We start from the raw sequence: 20,142 nt of genomic DNA on the forward strand, positions 1-20,142 counted from the left end.
GGCCAGCGTCGCATGCACCGTCTCCGGAGTAAAACTATAACCTGTGTGTGTGTGTGTGTATATGTAATAGCTGTAACCATATTATAGTTAATAAAGTCATTCCTTAGGAATCTTATTTGTCCAAATCTAACTGCATGCTAAGAGGCACAGAAATGGGATTGCATTTGGACGAAAAACAACAGAAAGTGCAATCTTTAGTCTCCAGAATGCTAGCTCTGAGCACTGGGGAGGGAGTCTCCACTGGAAACGCTGCCATCCAGAGGAGATCCTTAGAAGCGTCTATTATATCCATTCCTCTCTCTTTACTGCATGGGAGACTCAAGGTTTGTGTGATGAGTTGCTTTCTTAAAATCACTGGAATCTGGAGGCCAGTCAAAACTTTTTCGGACAGAAGTCTCCTTAAAATACTTGTTGAAATCTTTGAAGGAAGTGACTTTATAGACCTTTGGCTTGACAATTCTGGGATTCCCAGACAATATTTATTCTTTTAATAAGCAAGTAATAATAATCTGCTATCTTTCAAAGTCTTCAGGATATATACGGCTTTACTTTAAAAATGCTTTGCCGGACTCACTTCATCCTTCAACACCTAGTTTTCTCTCTTCCCAACAAGAGGTTCAATTACTTTAAAGAAATCATTTGTGTAAGATACCACCCAAGGCCAAAAGCAAGCTTGCCTGGTCGTCACCAAACTACAAAGAAGTCGTGGACAGTGCATGACACACCTACCAACTGCAGTGAAAAACCAAAAGGAGGAGAGGGAGCTTGGGAGCTTTTAGTCTACTGAAACAGCAGGCACCGAATCGTTCCCAGCTCGAGCACACAGACAAACCACACCAGCTCTGGCAACTGCACTTGGAGCTTTACAGCCCTTGGGTCCTCTGCTCCCTTCCATTAGGATGACTGCTTCACTCTGGCTGCCCTGAGTCAGCCCAGGAACACTTGGGACCGTTTACTCTCCCGGACTGCAATTCGTCCGCACGAATTCAGGGCTGTCTGAAAGACAGCTGAGTGTCTGTGTGAGGGCTGCAGAAAGTGTGGGATGTTAGGAAGGGTAACTGGCTGGAAAGAGGGTTCAGCTTGAGCTGGCCTCCAAACGTCTTCCCTCGGACTCCGCATCGTCCCGGAAGGCTGCCAGACCCTTGGAAATTTCCAGCAACGTGTGCCTTCTGCACTTCCTAATTTGGATGGGTCTGAAGATGCCAGCAGCCACGTGAGCAAACAGACTCCTCAGCGTTTCCAGACCGGTTTTACAGACAAAGGGTTTGGGCGTGTCTCTGGCTTCTAGGAGCTTCTCTAAGGCAAGCACAGTTCGGGATGTCTGTGACTGACCAGCCACCCGAGTGACAAACAGTTCAGTCTGTCTTACACGAGATCCTCCACTTACAACACTTTTAGATAAAGACCATCTACCTCCACTTCAGCAAAGCCAACAAGCTAAGAACCAGCTGTGGGTCCAGAGCCTCAGCGGGACCCCTGGGTTCCCGAGCCCCGTCCATGCCAGGCTCCCCCTCGTGTCCTCCCCACGCTTGTCCCAGGCTGTGTCACTCCTAACCCACAGGGCATCGGGCCCGCCCATATTTTGAAGCAAAACCCTGGGCTGTATTTTTACTCTCCGGAATACTAAAAGCTCTTTTCCCCCCTTATTAAAAAAATAATAAAAATAAACAAACATACTTCATCTACCCAGTGTATTCTCTTGATTTGCCAGCTGTAAAGCTACCATGCTCCTCCTGTTGGAGGACATGCATCTATTAAGTGGGAAGGAAGACCGTTTCCTTGCAACAGTCACGGCTGAGAGGCCAGCGGCAAGTACTACTTGACAGGAGCCTTTGCGTTTTCCTTGGGCGGCAACTTCATTCACGAAGGTCTAGGTTTTAAGGGGTCTCTTCTCACCAGTCTGCTGGGGAAGGATTGTCGTCACCTCTGTCTTACCTAACACACAGCGACCTTCTCCTTTTAGGCATGCGATGCCTGAAAAGAGGGCCGCGGCTTCCTAACGGAGACCACTAAAAGCCTCTCCTGTGTCAAACAGATCAACGTGAAACAAGTAAACACGGATGTGTCACCGCAACACAGCCGCCAACAAGGGTTAGTGACGCTTCTTTCTGCAAAACGCAGGGTTAGTTTCTGGAGGCGCGGAGGAGTGGGAGGGGCTGTGGGTCACCCCAACTGGAGACACCTGTTCCTCTGAGGACCCTAACAGCAGCACAGCGACGGCTTTCGGAGCCCCAGTGATTGTCAAGTCACTTCTCCAAACACAGAAGATCGTTTCTGTTGTTGTCTTTTTTTGTACAAAATGTTAAGATGATAGGCTTTAAAATACAGCCCAAGCACCAATTACGATAAATGCGTATCAGTAAAATGTGACTTCTGGCTTTAAAAGACATCACTGACCTCCCTGGGGCTAAAGACTGCACCCACGTAAAGAGTACACGGCTAAAGGAAGGGTCACCCTTTAAAGGTCTACACACATTCTCCACGAGGCACAAGTCACTGCTGAAGGTGGATCATGCAACAGGTTGACAAGAAAAGTCTGAAAACTTACATGAACTGAGGAGAGTGCATGTCACCATGAAGATGCTCAGGCTGTTCAGATTAAGATAAAAGAGTGCTTCAAAACCCCAGCCGGGACTTGGTTTTGCCTATCAGATGGGAGGGGACTCACGGTGGTACAGAGGAAACTTCTACTTGGGGGTGAATAGCCTGCCACGCTGAATGGAGTCCAGGAACAGCTTGAGGAATTTGTTGTTGGTTTTTTTGGAGGGGGGGCAGTCTGCTCCCTGCACTCCCCCTCTCCAGTATCCAATTGTCCTTGGTTTAAAAATATTCAAAATGCGCTGATTTTTGGAGTGGTTCACATGATTCTTCCTACCCATTTTGTTAAACGTTCTGCTATTTTGAGTTTGAGAGGAATTTTTTTGTCTTTAGGAAAAAAAAATCTGAAGAACAATGCATCACACTTGCAAAAAAAACCCGACCATGGCTTCACCTTACAATTGCGAATGGGGTTCATTAAATAAAACCTTTCACAAGTAGATTTTCTTCGCATACTTCCAACAGAAAGAGAATACAGGGTAAATGCTGATTTTGTAGCAAGGAAGGATGCAGAGGAGACTGGTGGCTCTACGCCACCCCAGCTGTGAGGGGCCACACAGAAAGGAGACACTCTCAGTCTGAGGACTAACCCCAAGGGGTCCCCCAGCATCCAGGCTAAGGGGCGTCCAGACGCGGGGCAAGAACACTGCAGCCAAGTCTCCCCCACATGACACCTGAGTCCGAGGTTCTGAGTCAAGCCAGACGTGGAGTCTGGGGGCTTCACATCTTCAACAACCTCGAACCCCCCAATTCTGAAGTTGGCATTCTGAGCAAGGCTTCTGTTTCAAAATAGCGTTTTACATTTAGGGAAACATGCTCTTCTGTAGAGAAGTTCTTATCTGACTATGCTTCAGGGAGAAAAAAGCCAGGAGCACATATAAATACGTGTGTGTGTGTGTGTGTGCGTATGTGAGCGTGCACACAACTGGTGCTCACCTGCTCAAACTATCTCCTCGAATAAAACCACTACTATTGAAACTTAACATTTAAAAGATGAAATAAGTAAAATTTTTAAAAAATCAGACAAGGGGTGGGCAGGAGATGACCCCAAAGAGTAGCTACAAAATCATAAACGGAACACACTGTGGGAAAGTAAAGATGACTTTAAAACGAACTAAAGATGGAGAAATTGTAGCCCGGGCTCCGCAGCCTGTCTGGACAAGCCTCTCGACGGGGTTTGGTCCCACTCCTTTCTCGGCGTTTCCTCTGGGGCCGTTGCACTGGCAGCAAAGCAGGACAGGCAGCAGTAGGTGTGTGCTTTTGTAATGTGTTTTTTGTTTTTTTTTTTTTCTCTGCAAGGGGGAAATTATTCCTGGATAAGGCAAGGTAATTGTGGTCACGAGAGAGAAGCAGCCAAATGCAGATCTGCTGAGCTAACCGGGGAAACTCAGTCCGTCTTTCCCAGCTTTGCAATCAGCTCGTCACAGATTTTCGTCAGTTCTTCGATTTCTTGGTTCTGAAAGACAGATGATGAGAGGATGCAGTTGGTGCCCTGAGACAAAGAAGGACAGCGGAATCATCCCAAGATTGGCTGTGCTCTCGCTGGGCATCCCGACTCAGTGCTTCTTAACTTTCCTACCTCAGAAACCCTCTGAAGAAAGGAAGGCTGTATACCTCTTCCCTGGAAAGTAGTTATGTGTTCACAAAGTTACGCTTAAATTGAGTGAGGAGTGAGGGTAATCACCGGCCCTCTGAAGTTTGTCCTTGAACCTCTTAGTTCTCAAATTTTCTTGCTATCATAGGAATTATCTTGGGGGTGTTTGTTAAAAACACAAGTATCTGGGGATCACTTAATCCATCAGCATCTCCAGGGACCTGGGATTCTGGAGTCTGAGCATCCTGGGGACCACGCCAGGGCCTCCATGATGAAAATCCCTGCACTAGCTGAATGGATGCCATGGGCCTGAGTGCATAAGTAGACACAGTAAGAAGAACAGTAGAGGCATACAAAAATGAAACCTAGGAATCGCCAAGTAGTGAGAGATTGGGACCGTCATCACCACTGACTCCTACTTATCGAGCAGTTTCTGGACCACAGCACCACGGCCACTCGGGCAGGGCAGCCCTTGCTGTGGGGCTGTCCTGTGCACTGCAGGACGTTCAGCAGCATTTCTGGCTTCTACCCACTAGACGCCCACAGCATCTCCCCGTCATGACACCCAAACACACCTCCCTCCAGGCGTTGCCGTATGTCCCCTGGAGGGTAAAACTGTAATGAAGGGGAAAGATGGCTTCATGTATTACATTAAAACGAAAAGAAAAAAAGGTAGCCTCAGAGCCTAAGCGTTTGGTCGCCAGCAGCACATCAGTTACTGCACTTCCCCGTGCACCCTGCCTGTGGGTGGGTCCCACCAGGGCACCTGGGAGGTCAACGGTTTGCCTCACTTGTCTCCACCCGAGTCAGTTCCAAGGGAGCTGGACCCAAGTGTCTGAACAAAGAGACAGCCTCTTCACCCAGACCCACGCTAACCAAGGGGAGCAAAACCACGAGTGCCTGTGGTCCTCACACCTCGGCCCCCTTACCTTCTGCTGAAGGGCCCTTTCCAGAGACTCCACCTTCATCTGCTCTTTCCGGAGCCCCGCGTGGAGGGCGGCGCTCTCGGCCTTTGCTTTTGTCCGGACCTGAGCAATCTCCTCGTTGGCTCTGTTTATGGGTTTGTGTGATGAAGGGGCAAAAAGCACGTGGTTAGTCATCATTCTCGGCCCAGGGGTCGGGCGCTAACTGCTGATATCTGCGAGATCCGGACCTATGAGAACTGACTTCGTGATTAAGAGGTAAAACAGGGATCGGTGACCTAGGTAATTCCATTTTAATTTATAAAAATTCAATTGACACACAACTGCTAGGGAGATTTCCATGGTGCAAACCAATGGCAGAATTCATCTCAAAGGCCACAGTGTCCTCGTGACCTTCCAAATTCACATGCCACTAGAGAATGGGATCACATGACCGTTTCTACAACAATCTTCGATTTTCTTTTGACCCAGTACAACAGCAAGTGGGAACTTCTGTGGGATTAACACAGCTAATGAGTCCGGAGACTAACCACTGACATCCATGAGACAAAGACCTCAGAGCGCTGTCATTAATGAGATGCAAAAGGAAAATTTTTAAACCATAGACATCAGTTGATAAATAGCCAACTGAGTGATGAAAGGTTGCTAAAAACTCACTTAGTAATTAGAGGCAGGAAAATTAAAGTGAAAAACTTTAAACATTTAGCAGACTGGCAAAAATCAGCAAGGATGACCTTGTCCCGTGCTGGCCGAGAAGGGAGGAAACAGGCTCACGTGCTGATGGGGGAACGAACGCGGCGCAGACTTTGTGGAGGGCCACGCGGTGGGGACTGTCACAACTTCAACTTCAGACACTGCTGACCCAGCAGCTCTGGCTCAGGGACCTACCCTCCGCAGCACATCGCGTGGCACCACGGCGAGGCCACAGACGTTCGCTGCAGCGCTGTTCGCAGTGGAAAAGCTGAAACTGTCTAATGCCCATCCCTAAAGGAATGGAATGGTCTACAACCTAATAAAATAATTAGATGGGGTGATGTGCTCTGAGATGGAAAAAATGGCCAGGACATACAATTAAGTGAAAATGGAAACCTGTATTATATGACTCCAATATTACAGAAAAACAAAAAAAGTCCAAGGCCATGTTGGGTGGTGTTTGTAAAGGTTCACAGAGAAGACTGGAGGGAGACAAAATAAACCTTCAATAAAAGTCCCTCTGGGAGTAGGAATGAGAAAGGGGGAACTTAAAAGCCTTTACAGGGGGCAGGGTATAGCTCAGTGGTAGAGTGCATGCCTAGCATGCACAAGGTCCTGAGTTCAATCCCTAGTACCTCCATTAACATAAGTAAATAAATGAACCTAATTACTCCCACAAAAGAAAATTTAAAAGAAAGCCTTTATAAATAGGAAGATGGCAAAAAAACAAGTATATATTTTTGTAGTTAAAAAATAAAGTTGGAGGCATCCTTTATACATCCTTTATTTCCCAGGATAAATTTTCAAGTGTTTTGGATTTAAGGATTAAAAAAATTAACCTATAAATGAAGGAGAACATAGGAGAATATTTTATATTCGGCGTGGAGAAGATCTTCGTTACTATGACAGGAAATCCTACAGCTATAAAAGAAATCACTGAGAAATTTCACTACAAAGGAAATTTCTGCATATCAAAGCACATGACAGGCAGAGCCAAAAGATAAAAGACAAGCTGGAAGAATTATTCATAATTCATATCACAAAGGGCTGGCATCCTAAACATACTTGTATTTTAAAAACATAAACTGAGAATAGAAAACCAAGCAAAGAACAGAATCATTCATGTAAAGTAATACGTATAGACGGCTACTAAAATGTGTTCAATTTCACTCATAAGATCAACACAAATCAAAACTACATTGAATGAAAAAAAAAACCACATTGAATGAAATAAATGCTCTCTTGCTGGCCAAAAAAAAAAAAACCCAAACAACAACAAAAAAAACCAAACCAAAGCACCAACTAAATCAGAATACCATCTTTTCACTGGTTAGATTTGCTGAAAACCAAAAATTTGCTATGTTGGCAAAGCTGTAGGGAGACAAGCCGCTCTGAGACATTGTGCAGGACTGTAAAATAACGCAAGTCTAATGAGGGCAATCTGACAATATTATCATAGTTACACATTCATATCTTTAGCAGTTCCTTTTGTATCATACAGAGATGTCACATGCCTGCCAAATGACAATCATACAAGATCTCTTATTCTAGCACTGTTTGTAGCAGAAGATTCTGAATAACCTAAATGTCCAGCAGGAGGGGACTGGTTACATAAATGATACATTCCAACAACGGAACACCACAGGACTTAAAAAAAAAAAAAAAAAAGGAAGCTATGGGTTGACATGGTAAGATTTCCAAAATATACTGCTAAATGAAAAAAGCGAGGTATGCCATCTCTAAAAAAAAGGAGATTCTCACCACATTAAAAAAATGGTAATTTTGTGATTTGACTGAGGCATTAGCTGACTTGATGGTGGTGCATATATAAATGTATATGTAAACGTATCAAATTGACACGTGGTACACCTTAAACTTACACATCAATTACAGCTCAATAAAGCTGGGTGGGGGGAGAGGAGGGGAAAAAGTACATCAGGAAGGATAAAAGAGTGATGATGACCTGGGGTGAGGAAAGAGGAGGGAACCCAGTGGAAGGGAATGGGGTGGGAGGGGAAGACTGCATCTTTTCCTCTTTTTCAATGTTTGAACCATGTGAAGATTCTACCTCTTCAAAAAATTAAATAAAGCACGCACACACATACACACAGATGCAATCTGGAGTTGCAGAAACAGTGATATTTTCCCCCTTGCCTCGGCCCATCTCCCCACGACAACACGGAGAGTGAAATTCTCGTGCGTAAGCTCTTACTTGTCTAGTTTCTCTTCTGCGTGGATTTTCAGGGCCTGGTACCGCTGCTCCTCTTGTCTGACTCTGGCTAAGTAATCCTGAGCGCACTTTTTCAAGGCTTCTTCGTTCTGGTCCCAGGGGACAATTTAAGATGAAAGACACAGGTCATTTCGTTTTTCTTCTACCAGTAACATACTGAGCATCAGAGTTCTCATTTTTCAAAAAATGAGAAAACCTAACAAATGCGGACGCCTTCAAATAACACTCTGTGCTCATCTGAAACAGACACAGATTATTCTTGCTGAAGAAACTGCAGATAACATCTTCATGCATCAATTTCCAAATCACACTCATACACCTGCTTCAGGAGGGTAGTTATTCAAAAGTGAAGGGCAATCTGATTCCCATTCTAGAGAAATTGGCCAGTCTCATTTTTACTTTAATATGGGGAAGAAAATAAAAAAAGAATGTTCACTGCTACCAACGTGTCTTACTGATGGTGCAACTGCATTAAATGGACACGCCCACTTACACCTAGGTTTGAAATGTTACACTTGCTTTCTTCTAGAACATGCAGCCTGAGCTTCTCAGGGCTATGGCAGACTCCCTTTTACTTTTAGTCATGTTAAAGTGATGAATAGTCAAGAAGAACATTTCTGAAGTTCTCCTGATGTCTGAGAGCCCCATGGTTCTCACACTCTGGGTGTGTCCGGGGCTTACTGCCCTGACCCAGGAGAGGCGTGACCAACACGCCACCCGGGGTTGGGGGGTCCAGATGCCTGAGCAAACCACAGAAGGGAGGAAGGAGGGGAAAGCCCCGGCTTCACAGGAACAGAGGACGCAAGGCCAGCAGGGACCCCCCCTAGGTTTGGAGACCCATTACCAAGACGGCACGCGGCCCAGGAGACGGGAGGACAAGGACACTACCTTCTTGAACCCTTCCAGGACGCCTTTCAGGTTCTCGTATCTCCTGAAGAGGTCGGACAGCGACCTTTCCACAGAGTTCAGGTCGGCCAGGGCCTGCTCCTTCTCCATAGTCAGCTGCTGGAAGCTCTTCTGAGACGACATGCTTGTCCTCTGCTCGTCTTCTGTGAATCACAGTCAGAAGCAATGGCATGTTCACTCCACAGACAGTTCACAGCTGCCCTCCTGAGCCGCTGGATGGCACCCTGGGTGGGGGGCCCAGTGAGAAAGGTGACCCTGCACGAGGATGGCCATGCTGCTGGGGGACATGGTGGCAGGCGGTGGGGGAAGAACACAGCAGGGCAAGAGGGGTGGGGGTGCCTTTTTCATCCTGAGCGGCCTCTCTTGGAGGAGCGACTTGAGCAGAGACCCAGAGGAACCGAGGGCAGAAGCCACCCAGCTACCCTGGTGCTGGGTGACTCAGATGGCAGAAGACATCATCTCTGTGCTTAAGCTGATGCAGAAAGACTTGATTTTGTTTAGGGACTCTGTCCTTACAGGAGTAGCTACAAGAGATTTTTTTTCCTAATTTTTTTTAATTGAAGTGTAATTGATTTACAATGTTGTGTTAATTTCTGGTGTACAGCATAGTGATTCAGTTATACACACATATATGCATTCTTTTTCATTATAGGTTATTACAAGCTATTGAATCTAGTTCCCTGTGCTACACAGTAGGACCCTGTTGTTCGTCTAATTCATACAGAGTAGTTTCTACCTGCTGGTCCCAAACTCCTGATTTAACCCTCCCCGTCTTTCCCCTTGGGTAAGCATAAGTTTGTTTTCAGTCTTTCTGTTTTGTAAATAAGTTCATTTGTGTCATTTTTTTAGATTCCACATGTAAGTGATATCATATGGTATTTGTTTTTTCTCTGTCATACTGCCTAATGTTTTTTTCATTTTTTGTTTCATTAGGTAGAATTCTTACAATGTGCACATATACAATATATTGCATGTAAATACATACACACACTATACTGCATATTTTTAAAATTTATATATATGTACTGTTCATTGTTTCTAAGAATGTTTAGAGTTTTAGCTTTTTAAACTTAGAGTTATCAAAGGAATAAAGCCAACCACAAAATAAGAATTGATTCAAAAAAGTGTTTTTAAAAAAATATCTCTATTTCACTTTTATTTTTTAGGATATTTTCAATGTGTCTGTAGATCTGATCGACAGAATAGGTGGTGGTGGTGGTTGTTGTTGTTGTTGTTGTTGTTGTTGTTGTTGTTGTTAAGCACTTTATTTAATGGAGGGACTGGGGATTGAACCCAGGACCTTGTGCATGCTAAGCACACGCACTACCACTGAGCTACTACCCTCTCCCCTCTATGCTGGTGACTCTGAAGTGGCCCCCAAACCTAGGGCTGAGGTGCTGTCCCACGTCCAAGAGCAACAAGGCTGTGAGGTGTGTCACGGGGAGGACACGTGTGTTATAGGAGCCTCGTTCGGGCGGGAGCTGAAGCACTGTGGGCCAGGGGCTCAATGTTAATGAATCAACATGTATTAAAGAAGAGGTTTTTAGACAGAAACACACACAAGGCAAGGTTATGTGTGGACAAAAATGCTGTGGCCACAGGCTCACGGGGATCGAACCCTGTGCTTCCCAGGGGAGCAACTTGGCTAATTCAGTGTTTGTGGCAACTTCATAAAACACAACTACTGCAAATAACGAGAAGCCGCTGTGTCTTGGTAATGGACAAGCTGAGTCTGCATTCTGCCTTGAAGATCACCTCTGGATCCTATGACTCACACTCTAGACGAAAATCTCACCGATCATTTGGGCAATGGTCTTCTCATACTCGGCCACGATTTTCCTTAAAGAAGCAAACACAAAATCTTATCAGGAGAGAATTTTCAGACAAGGCAAGGTGGAGAAATGCTACCCCAACAGGTAAACACGTTAACATCTATGGACAAATTTACATAACCTAGTTACTTGCTTTGGGGCTCCCCTATTTTTTCATTTAAGGAAAGATTTGTTAACATTCAAAAAGGTTTTTCTTAAGATTTTATGTTTAACACAGCTTTTGTTCTATTTCTAGCAGCACCTGCCTTGGCTCTTTCTTTGCACCTACGTGAATGACCTCAAGGCAGTACTTGAATCTGCTTAAGATCAGTCAGTCTTCTACAAAATAAGTTCATGACATTCGTGGGGCTCTTCCTAAGAGATCTGATCTGAGCTCAGGTTTTCCTGGCCCCAGTCCACTCTTACAGGCAGTCTGTCCCTCTGATTCAGTTCCAGGTTTCATTTTATTGTCTTAATTCCAAAAGTACTTCCACTATTCAAAGATCTTTAAAGATCACCCCATCATGTTAATGTTTAGTTTTTATTTTTTTAGCGAAGTGAACTCTTTTCTTGACCCCGCCTAGTGATGGGTGTGCCTCTGGATGACACCCCCCCCCCCCCCGTAAGAAGTGACCACGCCCCCTGCCCTTCACAGCAGCTCCCATCACACTGGCCCTGTATCCAAGGTTCTGACGATGGCTGCTGTAAGGTCCCCAAGGTCGGGGCTGGGCTTTTCTCTCCTCCATGCCAGCACAGGGACTTATGCCCAGTAAATGCACAGAAAACCAAACAGTACAAGAGCCACCAATTAGAGTGTACATATTTAAAATGTTTCTTAATCATCCAAGTGCCGACTGCACAGTTTATAAGTTATTTATGCCCCCACTCCCTGCCTTTGCTGCCATCCTCAGTTATTTCACAGCTTCTAACTCTCTAGGGAGTGAGCAGCAACAATAGAAAGATTTCAACTTAAAGTCCATCAGTTTTGCTTTCATAATCTACTTTGTGGTTATGAAACTTGAAGCTGCCATGTATAATTCATTTTAGAAAGGGATTATGATACAACGTCTCCATAATTGAATATGTCAATAAATCTTATTACTCTGTACTTCAAGTGGATTATTTTTTACACGAATTTGTCTTTTCAAAAGACAAGGATTATGTGGGTTCTGCTTACTTGTAATGTTCTGAACAACCCAAAATAAGCTACAGCTTTTGAACACAATAGCTGGTCAGCAACACTCAGGAAATGACATTATTAATCACAAATGAAGGTGCAAACAGCAAAGCCCTCAAGTTCTCAACAGCTGGTTCTGTGGTAAGCAAACACTGTCGTCGCTTCGTCTCAAATCTAACAATGCACAAAGGTACCCAGTCCTCCCATCTCACCTCATCTCCAAGACTTCCTGTCGGGTTTCTTCGTATTTTTTCTTCCATTCATTTGCTTCAATCTCTTTAGTGATGATCTAGGTTACAATGGGGACACAGCTCGGTTTTACCCAACCAATCTCTTACAGTTTGAAGTTAAGATTAGAGATGGAAGACAACACACTGCCAGGTCCATCCCAAGTCATTCAATCTACATTAGGAACATAAAACCTCACATCTGTATACAAGGCTCACAAACACTGGGGGAAATGCTCTCGGCTGCACAGGATGCTGGAATGTGGTCGCCAGAGCAAGGGGGAGCGGAACACCTCCCAGGAAAGCTCCAAGTGATAATGACAACCTCTGTAAACGTCACCTGGGTCCAGAGTCTGGCTCTCAGCTCTGACAGCCCAGAACCCTGATGAGGCAGGATGCCAACAAGAGCCATTTAGATGCCAAAGAGCCAGTTTAATTAGGATGAGAGATGAAACTGCCGGAAAATCCAAGCCGTGGACATCGGCGTGTCCAGGTACTGTTTTTCTGCGGAGATTTTGGATTGAGTCAGAATGGGGCTCAGGCGTTCAGTGCCTCCAGGCAGGAGCATCCATCTCACTGCTAGCGAGATCTTTGCTCCTCAGACCAGAACCCCAGTCCCTGCATCTGGGATACCTGTGCTAACTGGAAAAAATACTCTAAATTCATGGCCTCAAACCCCGTTTGCCCTGCACAGAGCTTAGATAAGCACTATACTTTTCTGTGCTTCTTCCTAATTGGTACACCCTTTATTCTGGTGCCGTTAATCAGGATCTCAAGAGCTAGAAGCCAGCGTGTTTGCTTCAGGGGGACCAGGCACATCTTTGCTTTGATGAATCCGGTGATCATCTCATAGTTTTAACTCTCAGGAGAAAGATGAAGTTGCTTTTCTCATTTACGAGGTTTTGCGGGGGCCTCGTTGCCACAGCTCCCACGTTTTGACATAGGACTAGCGGACACCCCTAATTACCAACCTATTGCTGTGGTTTACAGGTTTGAAAGACCTAGGTCAGAGGTACTTAACTACTCTCATCCTATTACATGAAAATAAAATTGCTACACCAAAGGGATTACCTTCTTAAAAAAAAAAGGGTGGTGTCATCAAGACACACACAAACCAAGCACGTAAAAGACAGCGCAGAAAGGTAACAGGGAGGGTGGTAACTGATTAGCAGCACCTAACAACTGCTTTCCTGCCTTTTACATCATCCAGGAAAGGCCTAGCTGTGATCTGTTTGAACAGAGGATGCTCAATGGACATGATACAGGAATTCAAGAGTTGAACTGTTTAATTAAAGGATGGATGAAGGCAGGAGACAATTTTATATTCTTGTAATGCCAGAACTTAAGGAACTTTAGGGCATGAGCACATATCCTCTGTGAATGAAGTCGCTGGTTTAGTTATATATGTGGGTGAAGTTGGCAAAGTTTGATATTTAAAACTTCAAGGTTGGTGGGGAGGGTATAGCTCAGTGGTAGAGCGCATGCTTAGCATGCATGAGGTCCTGGGTTCAATCCCCACTACCTCCATCAAAAAACTAATAAATAAACTTAATAACACCCCCAAACAAATGAGAAAACTTCAAGGCTAATCTTAAGGGTATTTCCAAGCTTTGCCCCCTGGACACCAGAAGGCCAGGACTCCAGCATCACCATGGAGTTTTTACAGAGAGCACTTTATATGAGCTACAAGCTGCAGGAAATACGACCTTCTGCCCAGGGAGAAAGAACTCAAGCCAGCAGAGATGGAATCTCTCCATCAGCACACTGGCTTCACAAAGTAACAGAGCGATAAGTGGACAGAACAAGGAAGCCTTTACCTCTTCTCTGATCAGGGTGAGCACGGCGGTCTTGTCTGATTCACTGAGGCAGATGCCATCGAGGGGGCTCTCCCCTCCGCAGGCCACCGACACCGGGACCTTCTCCATTGGGGACTCTAGCAGTCCCTGCGGCGGGAGGGGGAGGAGAGGTCACAGGTAAGACGTCCAGGCTTCAGTTTTTTCACCCCAAATATCCATCAGTAACTTCCTCTTGACTAAACTGATCACACTCTTTAAAAGCACGTTTGAAGAAAAAAAAAAAACAGCAGGGAGAAGGTTTAAAAAAAAAAAATCTAGTTACAGTAAGATCTAAAGGAAAAGCCATTATTAATGAGTATCACAGGGGTCTTAGCTTCTGCTTTGACAGATGGCCTGGAGCAGTTTTCTTTTTGTGCAAAAATGAGAAAGTGTAATTATCGCTGTGGTCAGTCATCAAAGCGTCACGGGTATAAAGGAGAAACCACCCACGGTCCGTGTCTGCTGGACCTGGGAATCTGGGATGATGCGTCCCATTTTCAAAAAAAGTGTCAACCTTTTAACATATTGATGCTTTGTGTGTATCCTTATTTAGCCACTGTGGATGGAAATGTTTCTAAAATGATTTTCGGGCCTAAGCAGGCAGAAATGGCAGCTATACGTGCACTCTGACCCCACCCCTGGGGCGATTCTGGGTCACTGGGAACCTCGGTGGCTCCGCAGGGCTGGTGTGCGGACACCCAGCCATGCTGCGAAGCGCACACAGTACGTCAGGGTCTGGGCTGCATTCCAAGTCCTGGGTCCTCCTAACGTTTTCAATTCCCTCTCAGCAGCCTGGGATGTGTCACCTTGATTCTGTTGTAAATGCGGGTTCCAGAGAGCCACGTTCGGTTAGGATTTTGTTTTTCACAAGAACATGGACTTTGTACCATTTTTCTTCCCAAAAAGCATTTTTGGAGGGTTACTTTTTGTTGTACAAATGGGGAAAAAGCTGATCTAATAACATCCAAGATGCCAGCCAAAGGGAATCTTCTCTTTCTTTTTAAAAAAAAAAAATCTTAACTTTACACGTCAGCATAACCAATCAATTAGTTATCGACTATAATCAATTAGGTTCTCTGGTGTCTTGTTCGAATCAAGCTTGAAAAGGAAGTCCAAGGTCAACCCACGTTGACCCACAGGGTCGTTAGGGACTCACCACTCTCTAGAAAATGCTCAAAACCATGTTATTTTTGCACGGAGCTTCACAGCCCTCAACCCAGGGCCCAGTAGGGAAAACCCTGGCTTAGGGCACAGAAAAGGGAAATGCAAAAGCCACAAGCCGGCAGTGCGCGATCCAGCTGCATCTGGGGGAGGACACCACGCGGACAGAAGCCCAGGTCCCGGAAGCACTCTCTACCGTAGAGGATTTCCATCACTAGGGCCAGAAGCTGCTTGTGGTCGGCAGCCTCCCAAAAGGCTCCAACCACCCCACCTCCTGGTATCAGTCCTCTCGTGTGTCTCTGCCCTTGAGCGAGGCTGGATCTGGCGGCTCTATTCTAAAGAACAGAAGACATACAGTCACGGGATGTCACTAGTTGAAAGACGCTTGGCTGTGAGGCACTGTATGGAAGCACGTGGTAGGGAACAGTCGCCTCCACCAACAGCCACGGGAGTGATCTTGGAGGCGAATCTGATACAGGAGAAACGAATGTAGGGTGAGGGGATGGCCGTGTCCCAGGTCTCAGCTGAGCCCCCGGGACGTGCCCTGCCAGGTGTGAGTCCTTGGCTTCATGCCACAGAGCGAGCCACAGCTGAGTAAAGGTCGATTTATTTAGAGAGACACATACTACATAGAGTGTAGGCTGTTTCAGAAGGTGAGAGAAAGGCCACCAGGTGTGGGGGTTGTGATGCTCAGGTTAAAGCAAAAGTGGACACACACTCCACAGCCAGAGTGCGAGCCGTCTACGAAGATGAGAAGAGAGAGCTAGGGTGGCGGCCAAGAGGTGCAGTGTTGCTAGTTTTTATGGGCTCGGTAGCTTCACACACCGGCAAGAGGGAGGACCATTCCAACTACCCTGGGGGAGGGGCTGGGATTCCCAGGAAGTTGCCCACTGCCCACTCTTTGGCCTTTCAGCCTATCGGGGCACCTGTGGGCATGTCATTTATCATGCTACTATACTACAATGAGCCTATAAAGAAGCTCAAAGTCTATTGGGAGTCAAATCTCCCACCATTTTGGTGTTAACTGCTGTCATTCCTGGAGTGGCTGTGCCCTGTCCCCTTCCTTCTTGTCTCAGATCTGCCCCAAATGGAGCCTGGAGTGACCGCAGCCCTGGTCTACACCTTGATCACAGGCCGTGACTGACCCCGAGTCAGAGGCACCTAGTGAAGGTGCCCCGGGTTTCCTGACCCAGAAATGATGAGATCACGCTGTAATCAACATGCCCAGTCATCACTTTAATCTTTTTCTTATCAAGAAAGCACATCCCATAATCCTGTTCCCCTATAACTTGCCTACAGGGCAGTATCGCATTAGGCCAAGCCCACATGTTGGGTTCACCTTGTGACTTTTGATTCTAAATTAATACATTTTAAATCAGCCTTTTGTTTTTCTTATTCTAAATCGGAATCCCCAAGTCAAGTCAGCTCTGGGAAACTGGCCCTGTGCCTCCCGTGACCCTCATGTTACTTGGGAAATAAGCCAAGTTTTCCTAGTAAGGAAAATGCTGTCTTGTCTAGAGTTCCGCATCTCATTCATTTGTGGGGGGACAAGTGAATTCAGTCTGCCTGCCTGTTGAACAACTTCACTCTAACAAACGAGGTGTCTGAAGGAGGCAGCGTTCTCAGTTGAAGATCAGACCCTGCACGGAGGCAAACACAGCCAGACGGGTGGGCTCTGCCTGGCCACATGCCCACGAGACGCACAGCTCAAAATGCAATGGCTCTTACGAGGAATTTATGGCCGTGGCCAATTTCAGCCGCCTTTTCCAGTCCTCTAGGATTTAGCTTTTTCCATTCCTCAGTCCTTTAATACAGTTTATCAAACAACGTAGAAAGCCCACTAAATCTACCATCACAAAAAACTGGCCTGGCGATCTTCCTGGGCTGGGCAAACTGGTACGTGCTTAACAAAGATGCTGAATGAATCACATCCTTCCAAAAGGGTCCTGTTTCATGTCCCCCAGTCCTTCTCCCCGACCCACAAAGCATTCAGCACTGAGGACCCACCAAGACTTGTCTACAGACAGCGGGACGCAGGGGAGTCTTGGCTGCATGCTCATGGTGAGCACAGATGCTACCAAGTAATTAATTCTCTGCTCACCTCCTCGGATGAGACACTCAGAATCCCTGATCTGCCAAGCTCACCCCATCTGTCCTTGAACCTGTTAGAGCAGCGCCACCCCCACCACCTTCCTCAAACAGACACGCTGGAAAAGCCAAGAGAACTCAACTTCTAACAACTTTAAGAATTCTTTAAAAATAAATAAACAAATTGACTCTTCAGTGAAAAATGCTGCAGATCACGGGCTGAAAAGCAAGATGAGACTTAAGGCCCCCGCTGAGTGTCCCTCGTCAGGCCAGGCCTTGGTTACTTCGCCCTGGCCGCCCCCCACCGCTGGGTACGAGGCTACAACAGGAATGCACTTCGAATCAACCCCCCGGGAGGCTTAAACAGGTAAGTGCTAGATTAAACGGATTCCTTTATTCAGTGTTTTGAATACTGCAATTTCTTTATGCAACATTTATTCAACATTCTAAGGGAGTAGAAATTATTTATTCCCGCAAGTTCAGCTGGGGTTGGGTTGCTGGTCAAAGATCACAACCCAGTGTACATTCTAGGGCTGCAGGCGCCCGAGACAGATCTCCCCCTTTTCTCTCTCTTCCCCCGCTTCCCAGTCACCCTCACACTGGCCCAGGCTTCCCGGCTCAGCCTTTCCCCTTATCAGCCTCTTTCATCCTCACAATTCCTCGGAAGAGGCGGTGGGTGTGGCTAACCTTAGGAGGATCAGTGGGGAATCTGCAACTTGAACTGTGTTTCAAGATCTGGGGGAACCTCCTGAATCTGCAGCCACGCAGACCAACAATGCTTGGCCCACTCGCCATGCCCTTCTTCAACCACCCCTTTGCCACTTTTACACACGGAACAGACTAGAAAGTGCCCCCTGAGGACTTAGAACACGTCAAAAAGGAACTGGTCACCGTGCACAACCAGGCAGTGTGTGGGGCGGAGGATGGAGTCTCATCCTCTCGCGGGGGGACTGCAGGCACCCCCCAGATGAGGGGACACTTCACCACGTGCAGAAGGGAGGCATTCGGAGCCCTCAAAGGGACTGTGCCATTGGTCATGGGGGCTGTGCTGGGATGAGGTGACCAGGCTCCCAAAAGGATGATTCTGTCCAGAAATAACCACCACTGCAGTGTGAGGTCCCCATGAGAGGCTAACGCTCGGGGTCCCCGATCTCTGTGTGCATGACTCCCACCCCTCCCTCTGCCTCCACATCCTCCAGGGAAACCCCGTGGGTCACAGCCTAACAGTGAGTCACGAAAACAGGTACTGGGACAAGGAATGCGCATGAAAAAAATGAACTAGAACAGAAAAAAAAAAATTAAAGGGACTCACAGGGAGAAAGGTAGATCCCGTTCCATGCAATCTGTTTTATCAATACACAAATGCCTGTGTTGAGATGTGGCACGTGGTCTATTAGTCAAGACGCAACATGTATTTTTACTGTGGATCAAGGCAGACTGTTTTGATCACAACATCATCTGATCCTACAGCTTCCGCTATCCCATGTCCCCAGGGCCCTCAGGTCTACCTATGTCAACCCAGACCTTTTTTGAGCCAAAGCTCTGGACTCCAAGCTGCCTCCGGGGATGTGAACTTAGAACCTGGTCCTACAGGTGTCTCAGAGTCCCACGTCTACAAACGACCTTTCACGCATCCCTCTCCCCCTGTATTCCTGATTTACTGACTCCGGCGACGGCAGTTTACTGCGGCAGGTGCCAAGGGACAGCAGCGAGCACTGTGGTCCTGTGAGGACAGCCAGACAGAAGGCGACCCGAGGGGGCAGGTCAGCAGAACCGAGCAGCCCTGCTCAGAGGGCAAGAGTCAGGTGCTTGGTGCGGGGAGAGCGGCCAGGTCTCTGCAGAAGTCGCGTTGGCCACAGGGAGGGTCTGAGCTTCGTCTAAAGACAAGGGAAGCCACCGAAGGGGTTTAAGCCAAGAGGGACGATCCTGGCTTACGGAAAAAGACGCAAGATTAGCCTTGGAAACAGAGAAACTCCTTAGGACGTTGCCACCGTATTCAGTGGTGGTTGTGGTACCACGGGCTCAGCAGAAGTAGATGGATTTACAACTTACAGTTTCTGGACAGAGAAGCCACAGACCTTGCCCGTGGGAGTAAAGGAAAGGAGGAGTCCAGGACGACCCCAGAGTGAGGGGTAGACAATGAGATGGACAGTGGTGCCACTTATTAACGGGGGCCCCGTGGGCTTGGTCCTCAGCTGACACTGACCACTTGGATGTTCAGGGCAGAAGCCTTGAGTGGCCTTCAGGGGCTTTCTCTGATTGCCACCTCCACCCCAGCCGCCGTGTATCCTGCTGAGCCACCGAGCAGCGATGGTTCCACCTGCCAAGGCTCGGCCCCCGCCCCCTCCCCCGAACGACTGCCGACCACGATGCTCCGCCTGAAACCGGGCGATAGTGACCGGTGCCTCCGCTGTGAATTCCAGCCCTCCACACATGACGTCTACAGGGCCCCCATGGCCTGGCCCTCACCTCCCATGAGCACAGGACTCTCCAGTCACAGGAGAGTATCCACCCTTACAGCTCCTTATGAAGTCCACACCCCTTCTTACCCCGTGTCGTTGGAGGAACAACCCTCCTGCCTGGAGCCCCCTGTTATCTCATCTGCCCCGAAACCCTCATTCTTCCTTTAAAACTTAGTTCAAAAGGAGGGACCTAGAAGATACCACACCTCAACCACATGACCAAAGCTAATTCCACCCATCATGGGACACACTGATATCCACAAGGTCACTTCTGATCTATCTGTGCCAAGAATGTATAAACTGAATTGAATCGTGAGAAAACACTGGACGGACGCAAACTGAAAGATACTCTACAAAATAACTGACTGGCGCTCTTGGAAAGTGTCAAGGTCCGGAAGGATACAGACTGAGGAGCTGTCACGGATTAAAGGGGCCTG

General features: G+C 47.0%; 1 protein-coding gene across 8 annotated transcripts in view; it reads right to left on the bottom strand.

Moving 5' to 3' along the window:
* Positions 1 to 485: 485 nt before the first annotated feature.
* Positions 486 to 20,142, bottom strand: part of TACC1 (transforming acidic coiled-coil containing protein 1) — a 93,374-nt gene continuing 73,717 nt past the window's right edge. For 4 of the 8 annotated variants that reach the window (XM_032468452.1, XM_032468456.1, XM_006183343.3 and 1 more), the window contains 7 exons: positions 13,977 to 14,102; positions 12,145 to 12,221; positions 10,740 to 10,783; positions 8,927 to 9,087; positions 8,021 to 8,127; positions 5,122 to 5,242; positions 486 to 4,054 (listed from right to left, as the gene is read on the bottom strand). In XM_032468452.1, coding sequence (XP_032324343.1) covers positions 3,986 to 4,054; positions 5,122 to 5,242; positions 8,021 to 8,127; positions 8,927 to 9,087; positions 10,740 to 10,783; positions 12,145 to 12,221; positions 13,977 to 14,102 — 705 coding nt within the window. In that variant the 3' untranslated portion in view covers positions 486 to 3,985. The remainder of the gene's footprint in view (positions 4,055 to 5,121; positions 5,243 to 8,020; positions 8,128 to 8,926; positions 9,088 to 10,739; positions 10,784 to 12,144; positions 12,222 to 13,976; positions 14,103 to 20,142) is intronic. The other 4 variants (XM_032468459.1, XM_032468455.1, XM_032468454.1 and 1 more) reach the window with 1 other exon arrangement.

The sequence above is a fragment of the Camelus ferus genome, chromosome 26 (genome assembly GCF_009834535.1).
Source record: "Camelus ferus isolate YT-003-E chromosome 26, BCGSAC_Cfer_1.0, whole genome shotgun sequence".
Classification (NCBI taxonomy): Eukaryota; Metazoa; Chordata; class Mammalia; order Artiodactyla; family Camelidae; genus Camelus; species Camelus ferus.